The sequence below is a fragment of the Hippichthys cyanospilos genome, chromosome 6, assembly GCF_059441005.1.
Source record: "Hippichthys cyanospilos isolate Australia breed blue-spotted pipefish chromosome 6, RoL_Hcya_1.0, whole genome shotgun sequence".
Taxonomy (NCBI): Eukaryota; Metazoa; Chordata; class Actinopteri; order Syngnathiformes; family Syngnathidae; genus Hippichthys; species Hippichthys cyanospilos.
This window is the reverse complement of record NC_142374.1, coordinates 23553095-23568885: the sequence shown is the minus strand read 5'-3', so window position 1 is coordinate 23568885 and position 15791 is coordinate 23553095. Positions and strand designations below refer to the sequence as shown.

The following is a 15791-nucleotide window of genomic DNA, read 5'->3' as shown; positions in this document are numbered from 1 at the left end:
CAATTAATTTACTCTCATTTTGAAAAGAAACCTATACTGTTCAAGTCGCGGTCGCGCTGAAACCTGCAGAAATGCTGTGCAAATTTGGGAATGTTTGAAAATCACTGAAATTCTTGCCTTTCTTGCTGTGACCTAATCCGTTTCGTGTCTTTTGTTTTTCCAAATGGCGCAGTTTGATTTGGGCAATTAGATCGGCTTCAAAGAAGGAGAAGTCTTCCGTAAAATCATGTGTGCAATCACAATTGAAAAAGTTTGTAAAATAAAGGCATTCAATGTTTTGTAAAAGTTCGAAAAAAAGAGCAACGAGCTGCTTCAAGGTCCAATTAATTTACTTTCGTTTTGAAAAGAAAATCATACTGTTCCAATCAGCATTAAATTATGCCGAAACCCTGTTCAAACTTTTTTGAAAATTTGAGAAACACTTCAATTCTTTCTTTACTTTCTGTGACCTAATCCGTTTTGTGTCTTCCATTTTTCCAAATGGCACAATTTGATTTTTTTTCCTCTTACTTTTGAAAGCGCCATTGTTTGTCTCCAGAGCTGCGGAGATTGGATGGCGCGCTCCTTTTAGAAGGCGGTCGAGGGGAAATGATTCGTATTCACCTGCCGTATCTCAATGGAGCTGGTTTCGGGGGTGTTGGGGGGGGGGGGGGGGGGGGGGGGGCATTGACTATAGCGCTCTCTATACGTGCTAATGGATTTCGGGGACATTCACGCACGTTGTTCTGTGCTGTGCCCATCAGTCAATAACTGCTACATGTTGGGGCGGAAGGGGGGGGGGGGGGGGGGGGGGGGGGGGGTGTCATTAAAGACTCTAGGTGACATCTCCAATGCCTCACTCCTGCAAATGAGTCCCCCTTCTTCCACGTTGGTACTTTTCTCCCATGAAAAATAAAAGACAAAGTGGAGGCCGGGTCGGGCCGGTAATGAGCGTCTCCCGTTCCGGCGTTCCGCGTAAAAGCAGCCCGGTGCGGGAAAAGACAATGGGCGGGGTTGAAGAGCTCTCTTTGATTGAGTTTCCCGGCTCTGGGGATGATTTGGGTGGGGGGGGGCGAGGGGCCCCTCCTCTGCGCTGACCTTTCACAGACACAGGTGGAGTGGAAGGAGCTCCATTGTGTGGGCGCTCAATAACACTAGAGCTCGCTCCACCTGCCGGGATTTTCTCACAGCTTTCCCAGAAGCCGAATTTAACAAGGATGCGTTTTTGTGTCGTTTTATGAGGATGTTTGAGTATTTTGGGGGGGCTTGTCTGTTATATGAGGGTTTTAGGTTTAGAAAATATTTCATTTTCCCTTGTTTTTCCTCGCTGGCGTTTTTTCATATTCGTTCTCTGCCACTGACGGCTATAGACGTCAAAGATGCACTTTTGCTATATAAGTAAAAAAAACATTTGAATTTGGCTAGTACTGAAGCAAAATTCAACGAGGACATTTTTTTTGTCGTATGATCATAGTCATATATTTTTTAGTGTTTTGTGATTTTTAATCTTGTTTTTTTATATATTTTGCGCATGTTTTTTTAAAGGTTTTTTTTTTCATCTTAGCTCTTTTTAAATTTTTTGACCAATCTTTTTGTTGCAAATATTTGTATTCTATATTTCCTCTGTGCCCAGCTCGGGTTCCCTGCGGCCGAATGAACCCGCAAGCGCTAGCTAGCTAAAAGGGATTGTTGGAGCGCGTTTGACGCTGTCGGCAAATTTTGGCCGCACACAAAAGCGGCGGCGAGCTGCAAATGACCCGTGGCCCGCACGCTTCTACTTGTCTCAGCACAATTCAAATTGGCTCTGTTTGCTGGAACCACCCGGTTGTGTTCCTAGAAGCGCGGCGCTATTGCATTAATTGTTAACGCCGACTGGAGCCGGCCGAATGTGCCCCCCCCCCCCCCCCCCCCCCCCCCCCCCCCCCCCCCCCCCCCCACACGGGAGCTCATTTGCGACAAAAACATCACGAGTGTTAGTGTGTCTCCATTTTTTTTTTATTGACTGCCTTTGCAGCGTTAAGCTGCGAGTAAACTCACCATAGTGCCCCCCCTCCCCCCCGCCATCTTGGGGGAGCCGTCACTTGTTGACTAAGCCCTTCCGGTTGGGACTCGCTAGCAAACGGAGACTCGTAATCAAATCTCTTTTGTGGAGCCCAGAGGAAGTCGGGAGGGTTCGCGTACAGTTTCTGGCTCAAGGTTACCAAGGAGATGACAAATAAGTCTAGGCCTCTTGTGTCTTTTATTTCCAAGGATTTCCTGTGAATTGATTAGCATCTTGCCAAGCTGAGTGGGTGGTGAGCACCTGTGTTTGAACATGCTCAATATTGGATGCCATTTTATTCACCCTTCCGCGGTATTTTCACCATTTTGGGTCATTTTCTTCCACATCATTTTGGCAGCATTTTAGCCAAAGGATGGCACACTAACATAAGTGTGAGAACTAAGTGGTTGCGCAATGTTGAATTTTGACATGTTGTCACCTTCCGGGTGAAATTTCAGCTCGCTGTTGCCATGTTGCCTGTTGCCAGTGTTTTCCCTATTGATGTGAAATGCCATATTTCACAGGGGCTGAACACAGGGAGAACCACTGCCCTGCCTAACTTTCATCCACGACAACAACCGAGCCTGAGCTGAGATTTTTTTTTTTTTAATTTGGCGCAAAAAGTTACCGCTCATATCCTTAGCTACCATACAAAACAGGTGTGTTTAGTACAAGACTCGAAAATGTTCCGTTATTTGACAATTGTATGAAAAAAGCTCATGAATGTAGCGCATCTTGTGGCTAACAAACAAGCTAATGAAGAAGCAGTAGCTAATGACCCTCTTGCAAGCTGGCGAGAAGTTTAACCTGAAGTCTGAGGCTTTGAGGGTGAAACTGAGGAAGTGTTTTGACGGTCTTATTGGGTGATTTTGCGCATGCATGGCCGCTCTCTCCGTCTGCCGCCTCGGAGGATTTACTCGTCTCCTCGCAGCAAATTGCTTTTACGTTGATTACTTTTTTTGTTGTTTTTTTTTTACCCCTCGGTGCTGAAATGCGTCGTTTGATGTCTGCTGAGCTTTGAGACCAAGCACAGCCAACAAATCTGTAATATCTGTCATCTACGCTGGAATTTTTGTAAGGAGCAAGTGCTGATGCATATGAATTTGTTCAATCCCAAAGACATCTTTTTACGTTTTTTTTTTAAGCTCAGAGATTCAAGTCAAGGTATTTTTTTAGCTTTTTCCATTTTTCCAAGTTTTTGCCTAATCAATGTATTTAGTACTAAAGTAATCAATTACTTTAGGTATATTAGTACCTAATATCATCGACTACTTTAGTGCTTGTTACCTATATTAAACCTAAAATCACTTACTTAGATAATCCATTACTTTTTAAATTAATAGTTACTTTAGGTAGTTTAGTGCCCAATATAATTGATTACTTAAGGACCTACACTAATTGATTACTTTAGTACTTGTTTTCTAAAGTAATTGATTACTGTATTTTTATTACCCAGGGTAATCGATTAATTTAATACTTTAGTTCCTAAAATAATCGCCTCTGTACTTTCATCGCCTAATATAATTGTTTACCTTAGTACCTAAAGTAATGGATTACATTACTACTTGTTACCTAAAGTAATTGATTCCTAAATTACTTCATTGCCCAGGGTAATTAATTGTTTTAATACTTAAGGACCTAAAATAATCAATATTGTACTTTCACTACCATCTCTAATCAATACTTTATTACTTAAGGTAATGGATTACTTTAGTACTTGTTACTTAAAATAATTGATTGCTATATTTCTTAATTACCCAGGGTGATTGATTACTTTAATACTTTAATACTTTACTTTAATACTTTAATACTAATGAGTGAAATAGCTATTTAAAAAAAAAAAATCCCACTCGTGAAGTCATTGAAATGAAGCCTTGTTTAGCATCTTAGCATTTCTCTATTCGGTCATTTCATTTATTAGCCAATTGCTTTGGTGTCACATTAGTGACTTGGCTACTTTGATGCGAGGAGGAGTCTTCCACAGCCCGTGGCGAGCAGATGATGCCAGAGCGGCGCCGATATTGCCTCTGAGGAGAAGTACTTGTGTCCCGAGGTTCTGAGGGCGATAAGATGAAAGCGAAAGGCCGTTGGGTTCCACTTTGCTTTAACAGGCAGGGATTTGCGTCCCGGCCAACTGATGTTGTTTCAATCTGCATGCTAAAGAGCATCCGCCGCCTCCAGAACGTAGCCGCGCCAATTATTGTCCGCGGAAGGTTTTGGCACACACGGGGAACCGGCTTTGTGAATATCAACCACTCTCAAGAGCAAACTCGTTATGTGCTGGACGCGTCGTAGCAGATGCCGCGTCGTGCCAAGAGTCCGTGCCAGAAACATGGGAAAGCTGGATTTTTTTTTTTTTAACTTCCAGGGTGAGCTGTAAGTTCTCCTAATTTGAAGGACATAGTCGTCTTGATAAATATTGTCGCATCTGCAGAAAGTGATTCCCACAAACATGTACATGTTACGTAATATTTGAAGTTTTAATAGCTCATACGCAAAGAGTTGCTCTATCGCAAGGATATGCAAATGTTGATTAAAAAAAAATTATATGCTATAAATTCTGGACTATAAGACACACCAGTATCTATCTATCTATCCATCTATGCTAGCTAGCTAACTTTTTATCTATCCATCTATGCTAGCTAGCCAACTTTTTATCCATCTATCTATATCTATCTATCTATCTATCTATCTATCTATCTATCTATCTATCTATCTATCTATCTATCTATCTATCTATCTATCTATCTATCTATCTATCTATCTATCTATCTATCTATCTATCTATCTATCTCTAGATAGCTAGCTAGATAGATTGCTATTTTGTTAGCTATATATCTGTCTGTCCTGTCTGTCTATCTTGCTAGCTAGCTTGCAAGCTTGCTATATTGTTAGCTATCTGCCTCTGTCGATCTATATATTTGTCTGTCTATTGATCGCGCTAGCTAGCTAGCTGTCTATCTATCTATCTATCTATCTATCTATCTATCTATCTATCTATCTATCTATCTATCTATCTATCTATCTATCTATCTATATATATATATATATATATATATATATATATATATAATATGTATATATATATATATATATGTATATATATGTAAAAAAACACGCTGATATAGATTCATTATATGAATATTGTAAAAATAAGAATAAGTACCAAGTTAAGACAAAAAAAAACAACAACATACAGTATAAGAGGGAGGGCGCATGAATGAATAGTAGGCAAATTTGCAAAACAAAATTGCAGATGCACTGACTTGAGTTTTAAGGTGCAATATCAACATTGACCATTAGATGGTGGACATGCTTGCTTGCGCATCCACAGGGTCGCTCAGACTGATATCATCGCTTAGTGAGTCATCCGCAGCTTTTTTGTGTGCGTCCCTACATCTGTGTTATACTGCCTCCTGGTGGCCAAGAAGCACACAGCAGAATGTTTGATGTCAGAGTCAATGTTTTTCAAGTTTTCATGTTCAATTTGGGGCCACGGGATCTTTTTGAATAGTGTTGCAAATGCAACGTTCTGACAATATCAAAGCCAAACGCATCGGGCCGCATTCCACTTCTCTTTCCCCATCCACTCAATTTGACATGGTTGAGCTTCGCACCAGCTAGCGCCTTTTGAATCCTTTCAGTCCAAAGTCTCAAACGACATATTCACAACAGATTCGATGAATTCAAGCGCCCACTCCATTTTCTGGCATTGTACAGTGCGGATGAAAGGTGGTGGCCCCGACAACGGGGGCCCCGATTCATATGTTAACCGCAGCAATTATTTGCATACCGCCCCTCAATTATACAAGCTAATGAGAAGATTGCGGCGGAGGCGCACTGCGGGATTTTCATTGTATCACCGACGAGGGGCCTGGGAGAGGCGTTCGTCAAAGTCACATTGTGGCGAGATGGTTAAGTCCAAAAATTCGGGGATATTTTATCCCTTGATGACATTTTAAATCTTAAATTTTACATAGTTGTCCAGGAACAAAAGATCTCACATATATGAGTGGTTTATTTATTTGTTTTTTCAGCCATTCTAACTTTGGGAACATAAGTTACCATCACCGGCTAACATGCTAGCATAGCCACGTAAACCTCTGGAATTTTTCTCAGTTTTAGTTCACTCACTTTAACCTCTAGAACCCCTCGACGTACAAAAGCACCCAAGGTACTTTTTTTTCCCGCTTTTAGTGAACTTTTAAATCCATCTGCATCACCCTTGTCATGCTAGCAAGCTAACACTAAGCTAGCAAACACACTTGCAAACCTTCTTTGTGCTAGCATGAGTAAGTAAGGAAAAATATGTCGATACATTGTTGAGATGCTCTTTGCTGTGTGATTACAGTTTAATAAAATGCTCATTTATCTGCTAAAACCGTATGCTAGGATACATTTGAGGAAAATTCTTGAATAGCGGTCACACATTTTGCTATTCTTCAAAGTGAATAAGCTCTAATGTATCACTGTCATACACACACACACACACGTATACATATATATATATATATATATATATATATATATATATATATATATATATATATATATATAGTGTGCATAAATATCGAATGAGTTTGGCAAAACCAAGCAATCTTTGTAATGGGGCGCAAGTTTTGAATCATGTGCTGCTCTGTAGATATGAATCCGCAGCACATTTGATTCATCTCCTTGGTGTTGGGACGAATGAGGGGGGGGGGGGGGGTGGGGGGGGGGGATTGGCCCGTCAGTGCAAAGATTTCCTCCCTGATGTTATCGGACGTTTGACAGCTTTTGGCGGAACGCTATAAACGGAGTTGTTAGCGTTATTGACTTTTCTGCTTTTCCGCCATCTGGTTCACGTTATTTATTTATTTTCAACTGTATTTGAACTTGTGGCTTTCCCATGAAGATGTGACAAGTTTATTTGATTGCTTCATTGAACAGCAATGAATACTTTCACAATTTAATATATATATATATATATATATATATATATATATATATATATAATTTTTTTTGTTTTTTTTTTAATAATAACTCGGGCCACGGACCCCCAGGGGTCCCCACACCTCACTTTGAGAACCACTGGCATTTCTTGGTCCCTAACGCAAAACTTCATCATGACAATCGATTGCCTCATTTATGCCCGAAACGCAACTAAATTCCAATTAAAAAAAAACAAAAAACTATCTAAAATTATATCTTGAGCCCTAAAACGGATGTGATTCGATTCCCGCCTTGTCCCAAAACCAAGGACGCGCAAACACACGCACACGCATTCTGTTTCCATGCAAGTATGGGGACCGGCTGAAGCAGAGCATTCGCAGCTCATTAAATTGTGAAATGAATCCGCCCTGGAAGCTTCCCCGATAAAAATCACCATGCAAGGCTTCACCTCCGCATTCATAATTAACACTTTTATTCCTAATGAGCTCCTTTTATTTCTTTTGCATAGCAGGCATTACCGGTGGCTATTTTAGATTGCACAGCTGATTTCTCGCCAACAAGAGGCTCATTTTCTCATAAGATATGCCTCAAAAGTCACCTGACAAACACGCATGCCCTTCACAGGAGAACAAATGGACTAGCGGTTAGCACACCACGTTATGTTATTCTTGTCAAACAAGGCTATGCAAGAATATGTTTTTTTTTTTATTGTACAGAGATAAGAGTTTGCAAACGTGTGATCTATTTGCATCCAATCGTGAGTTACCTACGAAAAATGTGCAGTTACGATTGAAAATTTGAATCCGCAAATGTGCTCATGTTCCAATTAATTTGCTCTTGATTTGAAAAGCATGGCAGTCCGTCAAAGAAAACTCCCCAAAATATCGAAGTATAAAATGTGTTATTAGTGATTGCAAATTATGTATGGAAATGATAATCAAGAACAATGGCGATAGGCATGTAGGAATACATGTATGCATGTGCGTGTGTATATATGCAGCAAGACAGTGACATGAAAATTGTTTTAACTTATATAAACAAAATTCAAAGTGTCATTAAAATGCACGAAATCAGAATTAGTTACCTAAAATATTGTCTGCAGCGATAAAGATTTGGTTGCTGGGAATGCATTGACATCGGAATGCATGAAACATGTTTTTTCCGATTAAAAAAAAAAATGGAAGGATGAGGAAGTCAGCAAGCCTCTTTGTCATATATTGTGCTGTTCCACTATATTTTGTGCTGGAATTGGACTTGGTCTCGCCTTTGAGCCTGCGCTTCGTGATCCCACGCGGCCGTGTGATTGGCTCACGGCCTGGGCCCGATGCGCACACTCTCCCGGGACGATGGATGGGGGGGGGCTGGTTGTCCTCCATCACGACCCAAGGGCAGCGCTAACAAACAAGTGAGTCCCCCAAAGGAGGGCCCGGGCGGGGGCCAACTTTTTTGGCCGTCAGAGCCTCTCGTCCCAGACAAAAAGCCTCGGCCGTATCGGACCCGCCCCGGTGCCGCTCGCTGTCTGGCGGCCCCATTTTGATTTCTTCTCTCGGCCCGCCGCAAAGTTCAATGTGCGCTGTCGCGATTAGAAAAAATGAGTTTGATTGCCCTCGCCGCGACTTTTCCGTTGCGTGCCGGTGGCTTTTACAGAGAGATAAAAAGCGGGGCCCCGAACACCACTGCTATGCAAATAAGAAATCATACTGATGCTATCGTCTTGAATAATTGCTTGCTATGTCTATGAACTTTGGGGGCCGCTTTAGTGTGGACGGACAATAATTTGCCGTTTAAATTTCCAAACAAGGGAACGTTTTTCCTTGCACGCACATACAGTTTGCATGTGTATACTGCAAATGTGCATATAATATATATGTATATGTATATTTAACATCACAGTCAAGTTTGCACAGCATATATATATATATATATATATATATATATATATATATATATATATATGGATCCTAAAATAATTGATTACTCTTGTCAAGTACTAAAGTTATTGGTAACTTTATATAAAGTAGTAAAGTAATTGAGCACTTTCGTCCTTGACTACCTAAAGTACTGTGGGGTTCATAATTGATTACTTTTGGTACCAAGGTACTGAAATTAATTAATTACTTGAGGTGCTGATGTACTTAAGTAATTAGTTAGTGCTTAGATACAAGAAGTGATTGATTACTTTAGTAACTGATTGCATTAAGTACAATAAGTAATGAATTACTTGAGTAATAAAGTATTTTTTAACTATGTAATTAGTACTAAAGTAATTGATAACTTATCTAAAGTACTCTAGGGTTAGTAATTGATTACCTTTGGTTTGAAGGTACTAAAATGAAAGTTTGGTTCTGAATGAGTAACTTAATTGTTTAGCCCTTAAAAAAAGTACCACAAGGAACGAATTACTTCGGTACTTAAGTACTAAGGAAAACAATTATTTGATGGTGAATTTATTGATTACCAGCCATTTTCAGTCCTTCCTTTTTGGCCAAACACGAGAAAACGTAAAAATGCGTCTTTGGGATTACATGAGTGGAAATTAGGTGGTCCTGGCGTTTGGAATGGGGTTGTGAAGGTTGTCGATGTGTGTGTAATGTGTGTATTGCGCTGGCTGGTGAAATCTCCCGTCGGCATCCCGCCCCAGCGCCCCATTATCCGCAAAGCCCGACCATTGATCCGCGTCCACTGTTGCGGGGATGACTCGCCCCCTCTCATGTTGTTTTTTTCTCGCCGTCCTTGCAGTGCGAGTCGGCGCACACGTGTCCGGCGGAGCGCGTGACCGAGCGGGGAGAGGCGGAGCTATTCGGCGGCAGACCTCGGCGTCGCTGGACGGTGATGGAGAGGACGGGGGTGGGACGGGCCGCCTTGCCGCTGCTGCTGGCGGCGACCTTGCTGGCTCGCCTCGCCGCAGCGCTGGAGGTCCCGCTTGATCGTAAGACCAAAAAAAACCAAAAAAACAAAAAACAAAAAACAAGGGTGTCAAACCTGAGGCCCGCGGGCTGGTTCTGGCCCACAAATGGATGTAATCCGGCCCGCGAGATGCTTTTGTAATGTCAAGTATGAAAATGAGCTTTATGATTTGTAGTAATGTTAATATTTTATGATTAATGGTGATATTGTCCCATTTTGGACAGTGTTAAAGATGAATACATTTGTTGTTTTGAAGTTATATGAATGTATACCATGATTTTATTGGTCCGGCGGCCCACTTAAGAATAAATTTTCCCCCAAGCGGTCCGCAAGCTTAAACGAGTTTGACACCCCTGTTATACATCGATACCATCTTTGAAATTTACAATATTTATGCATCTCCTTGAATGTTACCAAATGCACAAAATACAACCTCATACAAAAAAATTGATTTAAAAGTTGTTTTTTTCTTCACAATTTTACTCCATACAGTTACTTGATTAAAAATAATCCAAAATTAGCTTGATTCTGACTTTAAGATTAAAAATTTCAAAAACAAAACAATTGTATTGCATAGTATGACGATGTGTTATCTGCAATTTAAAGAAATACAGTGTAAGTAGGTTAACTTTAAAAAAAATAGTTAAATTGTAGTCAAAATTTATTAATTATTATTTTTAATAACATTTTAAGTTACGTTTAAAAATGATCAATAAGATAATTTGCTACATAGGAATAGAATAGTATAATAGAATTCCATTAAAAAAAGATATTTTATATTTATATATATATATATATATATATATATAAAATTATCAATAAACTAAATAGGAATATCATAATAATAGTATTAATAACAATAATAATATATAGTACAAAAAGTAGGAAGTTTAATAATTTTTTGCAGTTTCTAGGAAAATGAAGTATCTTGCAATGAATTTTTTGTTGACTTTACATCCACTTGAATGGACTTGTAAATGTTGTAAATAAGCAATTCTGAGAAATATGTTTAATTATATCTCGGTGTATTACAATTCGTAATACAAACTGATTACAAACACAAAGTGGATTTGATTTTTTTTTTTAATGTTACGCCGCTAATATAGGCTAATATAGAATTCTCCCAAATGCTGAAGATTAGCAGAATTGCATTTTTTCCACACTAATGTATGGTTCTCTTCATTGTGATTTTTGCTGATACTTTTGGGGGAAAGTTCTGGAGAAATGTAAGTCCAAGCAATGTCCGAAAAGCAGCTTTTGTTTTTTGATTTATTTCTTGCTGTGCTTTGAGCAGATCCTTTTGAAATTATGATTTTTTTTTGTTTGCTCTGCAGTGGAAAAAAAAAAAAGTGTGTTGCATGCTTGCTTTTGCTTCCGTTTTAGTTGCCGTACAGATTTGAATTTGGATATTAAATTGTGTGTTGCATGCCTTTTTTTTTTTGTTGCTCATTTCCTTGTTGCCGTTTTATTGCTCAATGTGGTTCAACGGTGAAGGTCAAGGTTAAAAATCATCTCCGTTTCTTTCTGGTCCCTTTTAGTGCCGCAGCCCCCCACGATTACTCACCAGTCCCCCAAGGATTACATCATCGACCCCCGGGAGAACATCGTCATCCACTGCGAGGCCAAAGGAAAGCCTCACCCCAGGTAAGGAGGCTTTCGCTATTTCGCAGAAAAACGACAAAAATACCTTTAAAAATGTCGTGCAATTTCAAGGGAACTCTAATTATTTTTTTGCGATAGTCGTCATACAATTACCATATTTTCCGCACTATAAAACGCAGCGGATTATAAAGCGCACCCTCAATTAATGACATCTTTAAAACCCTTTCCATATATAAGGCGCACCGGATTATAAGCCGCACCCTTAAATAATGACATATTTTTAAACTTTTATAAACATAATATAGTAATACTCAAAGTACCATATTTTCTGCAGTATAACGCCCACGGGATTATAAGGCGCACCCTCAATTAATGACATCCTAAAAAACCTTTTCCATATATAAGGCGCACCGGATTATAAGGCGCACCCTCAAATAATGACGTATTTTAAAACTTTTCCAAACACAATATAGCAATTCTCAAAGTACCGGATTTTCCGCACTATAAGGCCAACCGGATTATGAGGCACACCCTCAATTATAACACATACAATTTTTTTCCATATATAAGGCGCACCCTCAATTAATGACATATTTTAAAACTTTTTCAAGCACAATATTGTAATACTCAAAGTACCGTACTTTCCGCCCTATAAGGCCCACCGGATTATAAGGCACATCCTCAATTAATGACATCTTTTAAAACCCTTTTCCATATATAAGGCGCACCGGATTATAAGACGCACCCTCAAATAATGACATATTTTGAAACTTTTTCAAACACAATATAACAATTCTCAAAGTACTGCATTTTCCGCACTATAAGGCCCACGGGATTATAAGGCGCACCCTCAATTAATGACACCTTTTAAAACTGTTTCCATATATAAGGTGCACCTGATTATAAGGCGCACCCTCAATTAATGACATATTTTAAAACGTTTTCAAACGCAATATAGTAATACTCAAAGTACCATATTTTCCGCACTGGATTATAATTATATATACATACTATATATACAGTACATATTTTATATATATATATATATATATATATATATATATATATATATACTGGATTATAATTGTAATTCCTAGAATTAGAAAGGAAAATTTGGGGTCGCCTTCCCCTTTAAGAAAATAAGTGTCTCATCTCCCGTCCATCTGCTCCCGCCGTGGCCGCCCAGTTTCTCGTGGACGAGAAACGGCACCCACTTTGACCTGGACCAGCACCCCAACGTGCACATGCGGGCCCACTCGGGGACGCTCGTGGTGGACATCAGCCGGGAGCGGGCGGAACATTACGAGGGCGCCTACCAGTGCACGGCCAGGAACAAACACGGGGCCGCCGTCTCCAACGACATGGTGGTGCGACAGCCCAGTAAGCGCCTCGCCGCTTTTCCGCCATTTTTCTTTTCTTTCGCCTTAACCCTAAACGTGTCATCGCAAAGTTGATGAAGATATGCAAACGAGAATCAAAATGATTAAACATATTCTGTTTTCTTTCCATCATAATTTCGTCATAATTTCATTGATTTGAATAATAATGTAACGCAATTAGGTCCAAACTACGGCCCGGGGGCCATTTTCGGTCCCTAATCCGCATTTCGGTGTCCCGCGAGTTTTTTATCTCGAGATGTAATGGGTTTTCGTTTGAAACCGATCCAGGGTCGCCTTTGTGGTCCAAAGAGAAGATCAAGCCAATCGTCATTCAGGAGGGCGTGTCCTTGGTGTTGCCGTGCCGACCCCCCGCTGGATTTCCTCCTCCCATTGTTTTCTGGATGGACAACAGTAAATATTTACTAGTATCGTGGATAGCCGATATTTAAATATACGCTGTTTTGCATCTTTGCAGTTGTATTTCTTTGCTGTTTGCTCTACCAGTGGATTGCCCTCTAGTGGCTAGCGAAAAAACTGTAGCTATGACGCACTGGATTGTAAGCCGCAGGGCTAAAATAATGAGAAAAAAATTGTGGTTTATAGTCCCAAATTTGCAGTAAATTGATTTATCGGTCATCAGATTAAAAAAAAAAAATGTTTTTCAACATGTCAAATATCAGCACTTGTGTATTAGCCTCGCTGATTATCAGTTCATTCCTAACACACACGTGTGATATCAAAGAAAAAGCATACAAGAAAAAAACATTAGGTGGCTAAAATATAGCACAGATTGTCAAAACATGACAGCTTTCAATTTGCCACGCTGCCGACCCTTGTAAATGCTTTGAAATGGAAGGTCGAGAGCTACACTCTATAGGTGTCAAATTTAGCCCATGTCGGGCTCATTTACTGCCATTCAAAATTGGAAATATTGTCAATTTTGGACAGATTGAAAACCCATTTATTTATCATATATTTCCCCTGATTTTTGCATTTTTCAACAGTAACTCTTGAACAGAAATTATGTTAACACCCCAAAACCACCCGGTGGCGCTAGCGGCCAATTTGTGAAATTTGCTTACTTTTCGGGACTTCGCTGACTGGCTTAGCCTGGACTCCCATAATGCAAAAGTCTTCATTATGACATAAATATTCCTGTTTCAATGTCACAGATATATTAATACACAGCGTAGTCACTTTTGCTATTAGTAAGGCCAGGCTAGTGAAAAATCCCACGAGTGGAACGTTTTCCGCCGGCAACGCTAATTCGATAGCGATTGAGGTGGTCCCGGTGTCATTTTGTGTCTCTTCAGACTTCCAGCGCTTGCCGCAGAGCAACAGGGTGTCGCAATCGTTGAACGGAGACCTGTACTTCTCCAACGTGCTGCGCGAGGACTCCCGCAACGACTACATCTGCTACGCCCGCTTCCCGCACACGCAGACCATCCAGCAGAAGCAGCCAATCGCCGTCAAGGTCCTCAACCGTAAGTCCCGCCCCTCACATCCGAGTGACGAAGCCTGTTGTTCTTCCACCTGGCATGTTTTTTTTTTTTTGTTGTTTAAATTCCAAAGCATGAGGATTGTTTGAATGCTTTTTTTTGTTGTGTTTCAGTGGATGCGATCAATGAAACAATGGAAGCTTTTTACAATGACACTGATTTATTTAGTGGTGAGTTACGGCGAACGACCACTCCCCGACTTTGGTCCCGACGCCTCGCCCCCTCTTTCCTCACCTTTAACCGCGGCGGAACCTCCAAAGTCGAACGCGATTGGTTCAAGGTTGAAGTCGTTTGCGTGGAAATTAATTGAACTGGGCAGGAAAGTTTCGCGTGAATGAAAGAATTTTAACGAGCAGTCATCAGCAAATATAATTGAAAGGAACTCGCTTTCTTCTCAATTTGAGAGCAAAGTAATTGGAACATGAAGCAAGTTTCTAACCTAGTCATAATTCTGACTTTAAAGTACAAATTCTAACTTGAAAGTCAGAATTCCGACAGTTAGAATTCTGACATGAAATTTGTAGTTTCGGCCTCAAATAAAATTCTGAATTTTGAGTAAGCGATTTAAGTCAGAATTATGACTGTTGAAATTCAGACTTTCAGGTTAGAATTTGTACTTTGAAGTCAGAATTATGACTGTTGGAATTCCGACATTAAAATCAATATTTGCCTTAGAGTAATAACAGAAATCTGACTTTAAATGTAAAATTTTGACTTTTATTTGAAGTCAGAATTCAGTCATATTTTTAAATCTGATTCATCTTTTAATCAACAATTAAACAGTTTATTCTTAAAATAACTGTTAGTTGTATTAACATTAATCTTAAATGTAAGTTTCACTTTTAACTTAAGTTATTTTTACGTATATTAAGAATGGGTAAAGATTAGTTGACATAAGGAAATATGTCACGTTTTGAGTACACTATAAGTCACATTAATTTATCATTGTTGCTCTTATGACGTTTTACACCTTTTTGTTTAAATGATAAACTTTCGTTTTTGGAGTTGAAAATCTTTGACTCATTCAACCCCAAGGACGTATTTATACGTCTTTAGAGCATCCCAGCTACCTAATTACAGTTTTATTTTCAAAAATAACGTCTGTAAATAGATGCTCCCGATTGAGTTTCAGATTTGTTCTATTCTATATTTGGAGCGTTCCATTTTGGAGTTTCCGCCGCACTTGAATTGGATCCAGACTTTTCCCAGCCACTAACCCCTCAAATTCAAGCCTTCAACTGACTCCACTAGATTCCCGTAGCACCCCTGTAACACGCACCCCTTAATTCAAAATGAGCCCATTTAATACAAATCCTCAGCAACCAATCAAAGCCTTTCACTTGTTTCCCTTATGTATTTCTTGAATGCGCCCGGCGATAACATCTGTAAAACACCGGAAACATCAAGAAGAATAAACGTCTCATTTGCCGCTCCATTAACGATCCCGACTGC

At 39.7% G+C, this 15791-nt stretch overlaps 1 protein-coding gene across 6 annotated transcripts in view; it reads left to right on the top strand.

Annotated features, from left to right (window-relative positions):
* Nucleotides 1-15791, top strand: part of nrcamb (neuronal cell adhesion molecule b) — a 77257-nt gene that overhangs the window by 37486 nt on the left and 23980 nt on the right. For 3 of the 6 annotated variants that reach the window (XM_088416610.1, XM_088416609.1, XM_088416614.1), the window contains exons 3-8: nt 9692-9881; nt 11398-11503; nt 12648-12841; nt 13129-13251; nt 14154-14324; nt 14453-14509. In XM_088416610.1, the coding sequence (XP_088272736.1) occupies nt 9785-9881; nt 11398-11503; nt 12648-12841; nt 13129-13251; nt 14154-14324; nt 14453-14509 (748 nt within the window). In that variant the 5' untranslated portion in view covers nt 9692-9784. The remainder of the gene's footprint in view (nt 1-9691; nt 9882-11397; nt 11504-12647; nt 12842-13128; nt 13252-14153; nt 14325-14452; nt 14510-15791) is intronic. The other 3 variants (XM_088416612.1, XM_088416613.1, XM_088416611.1) reach the window with 1 other exon arrangement.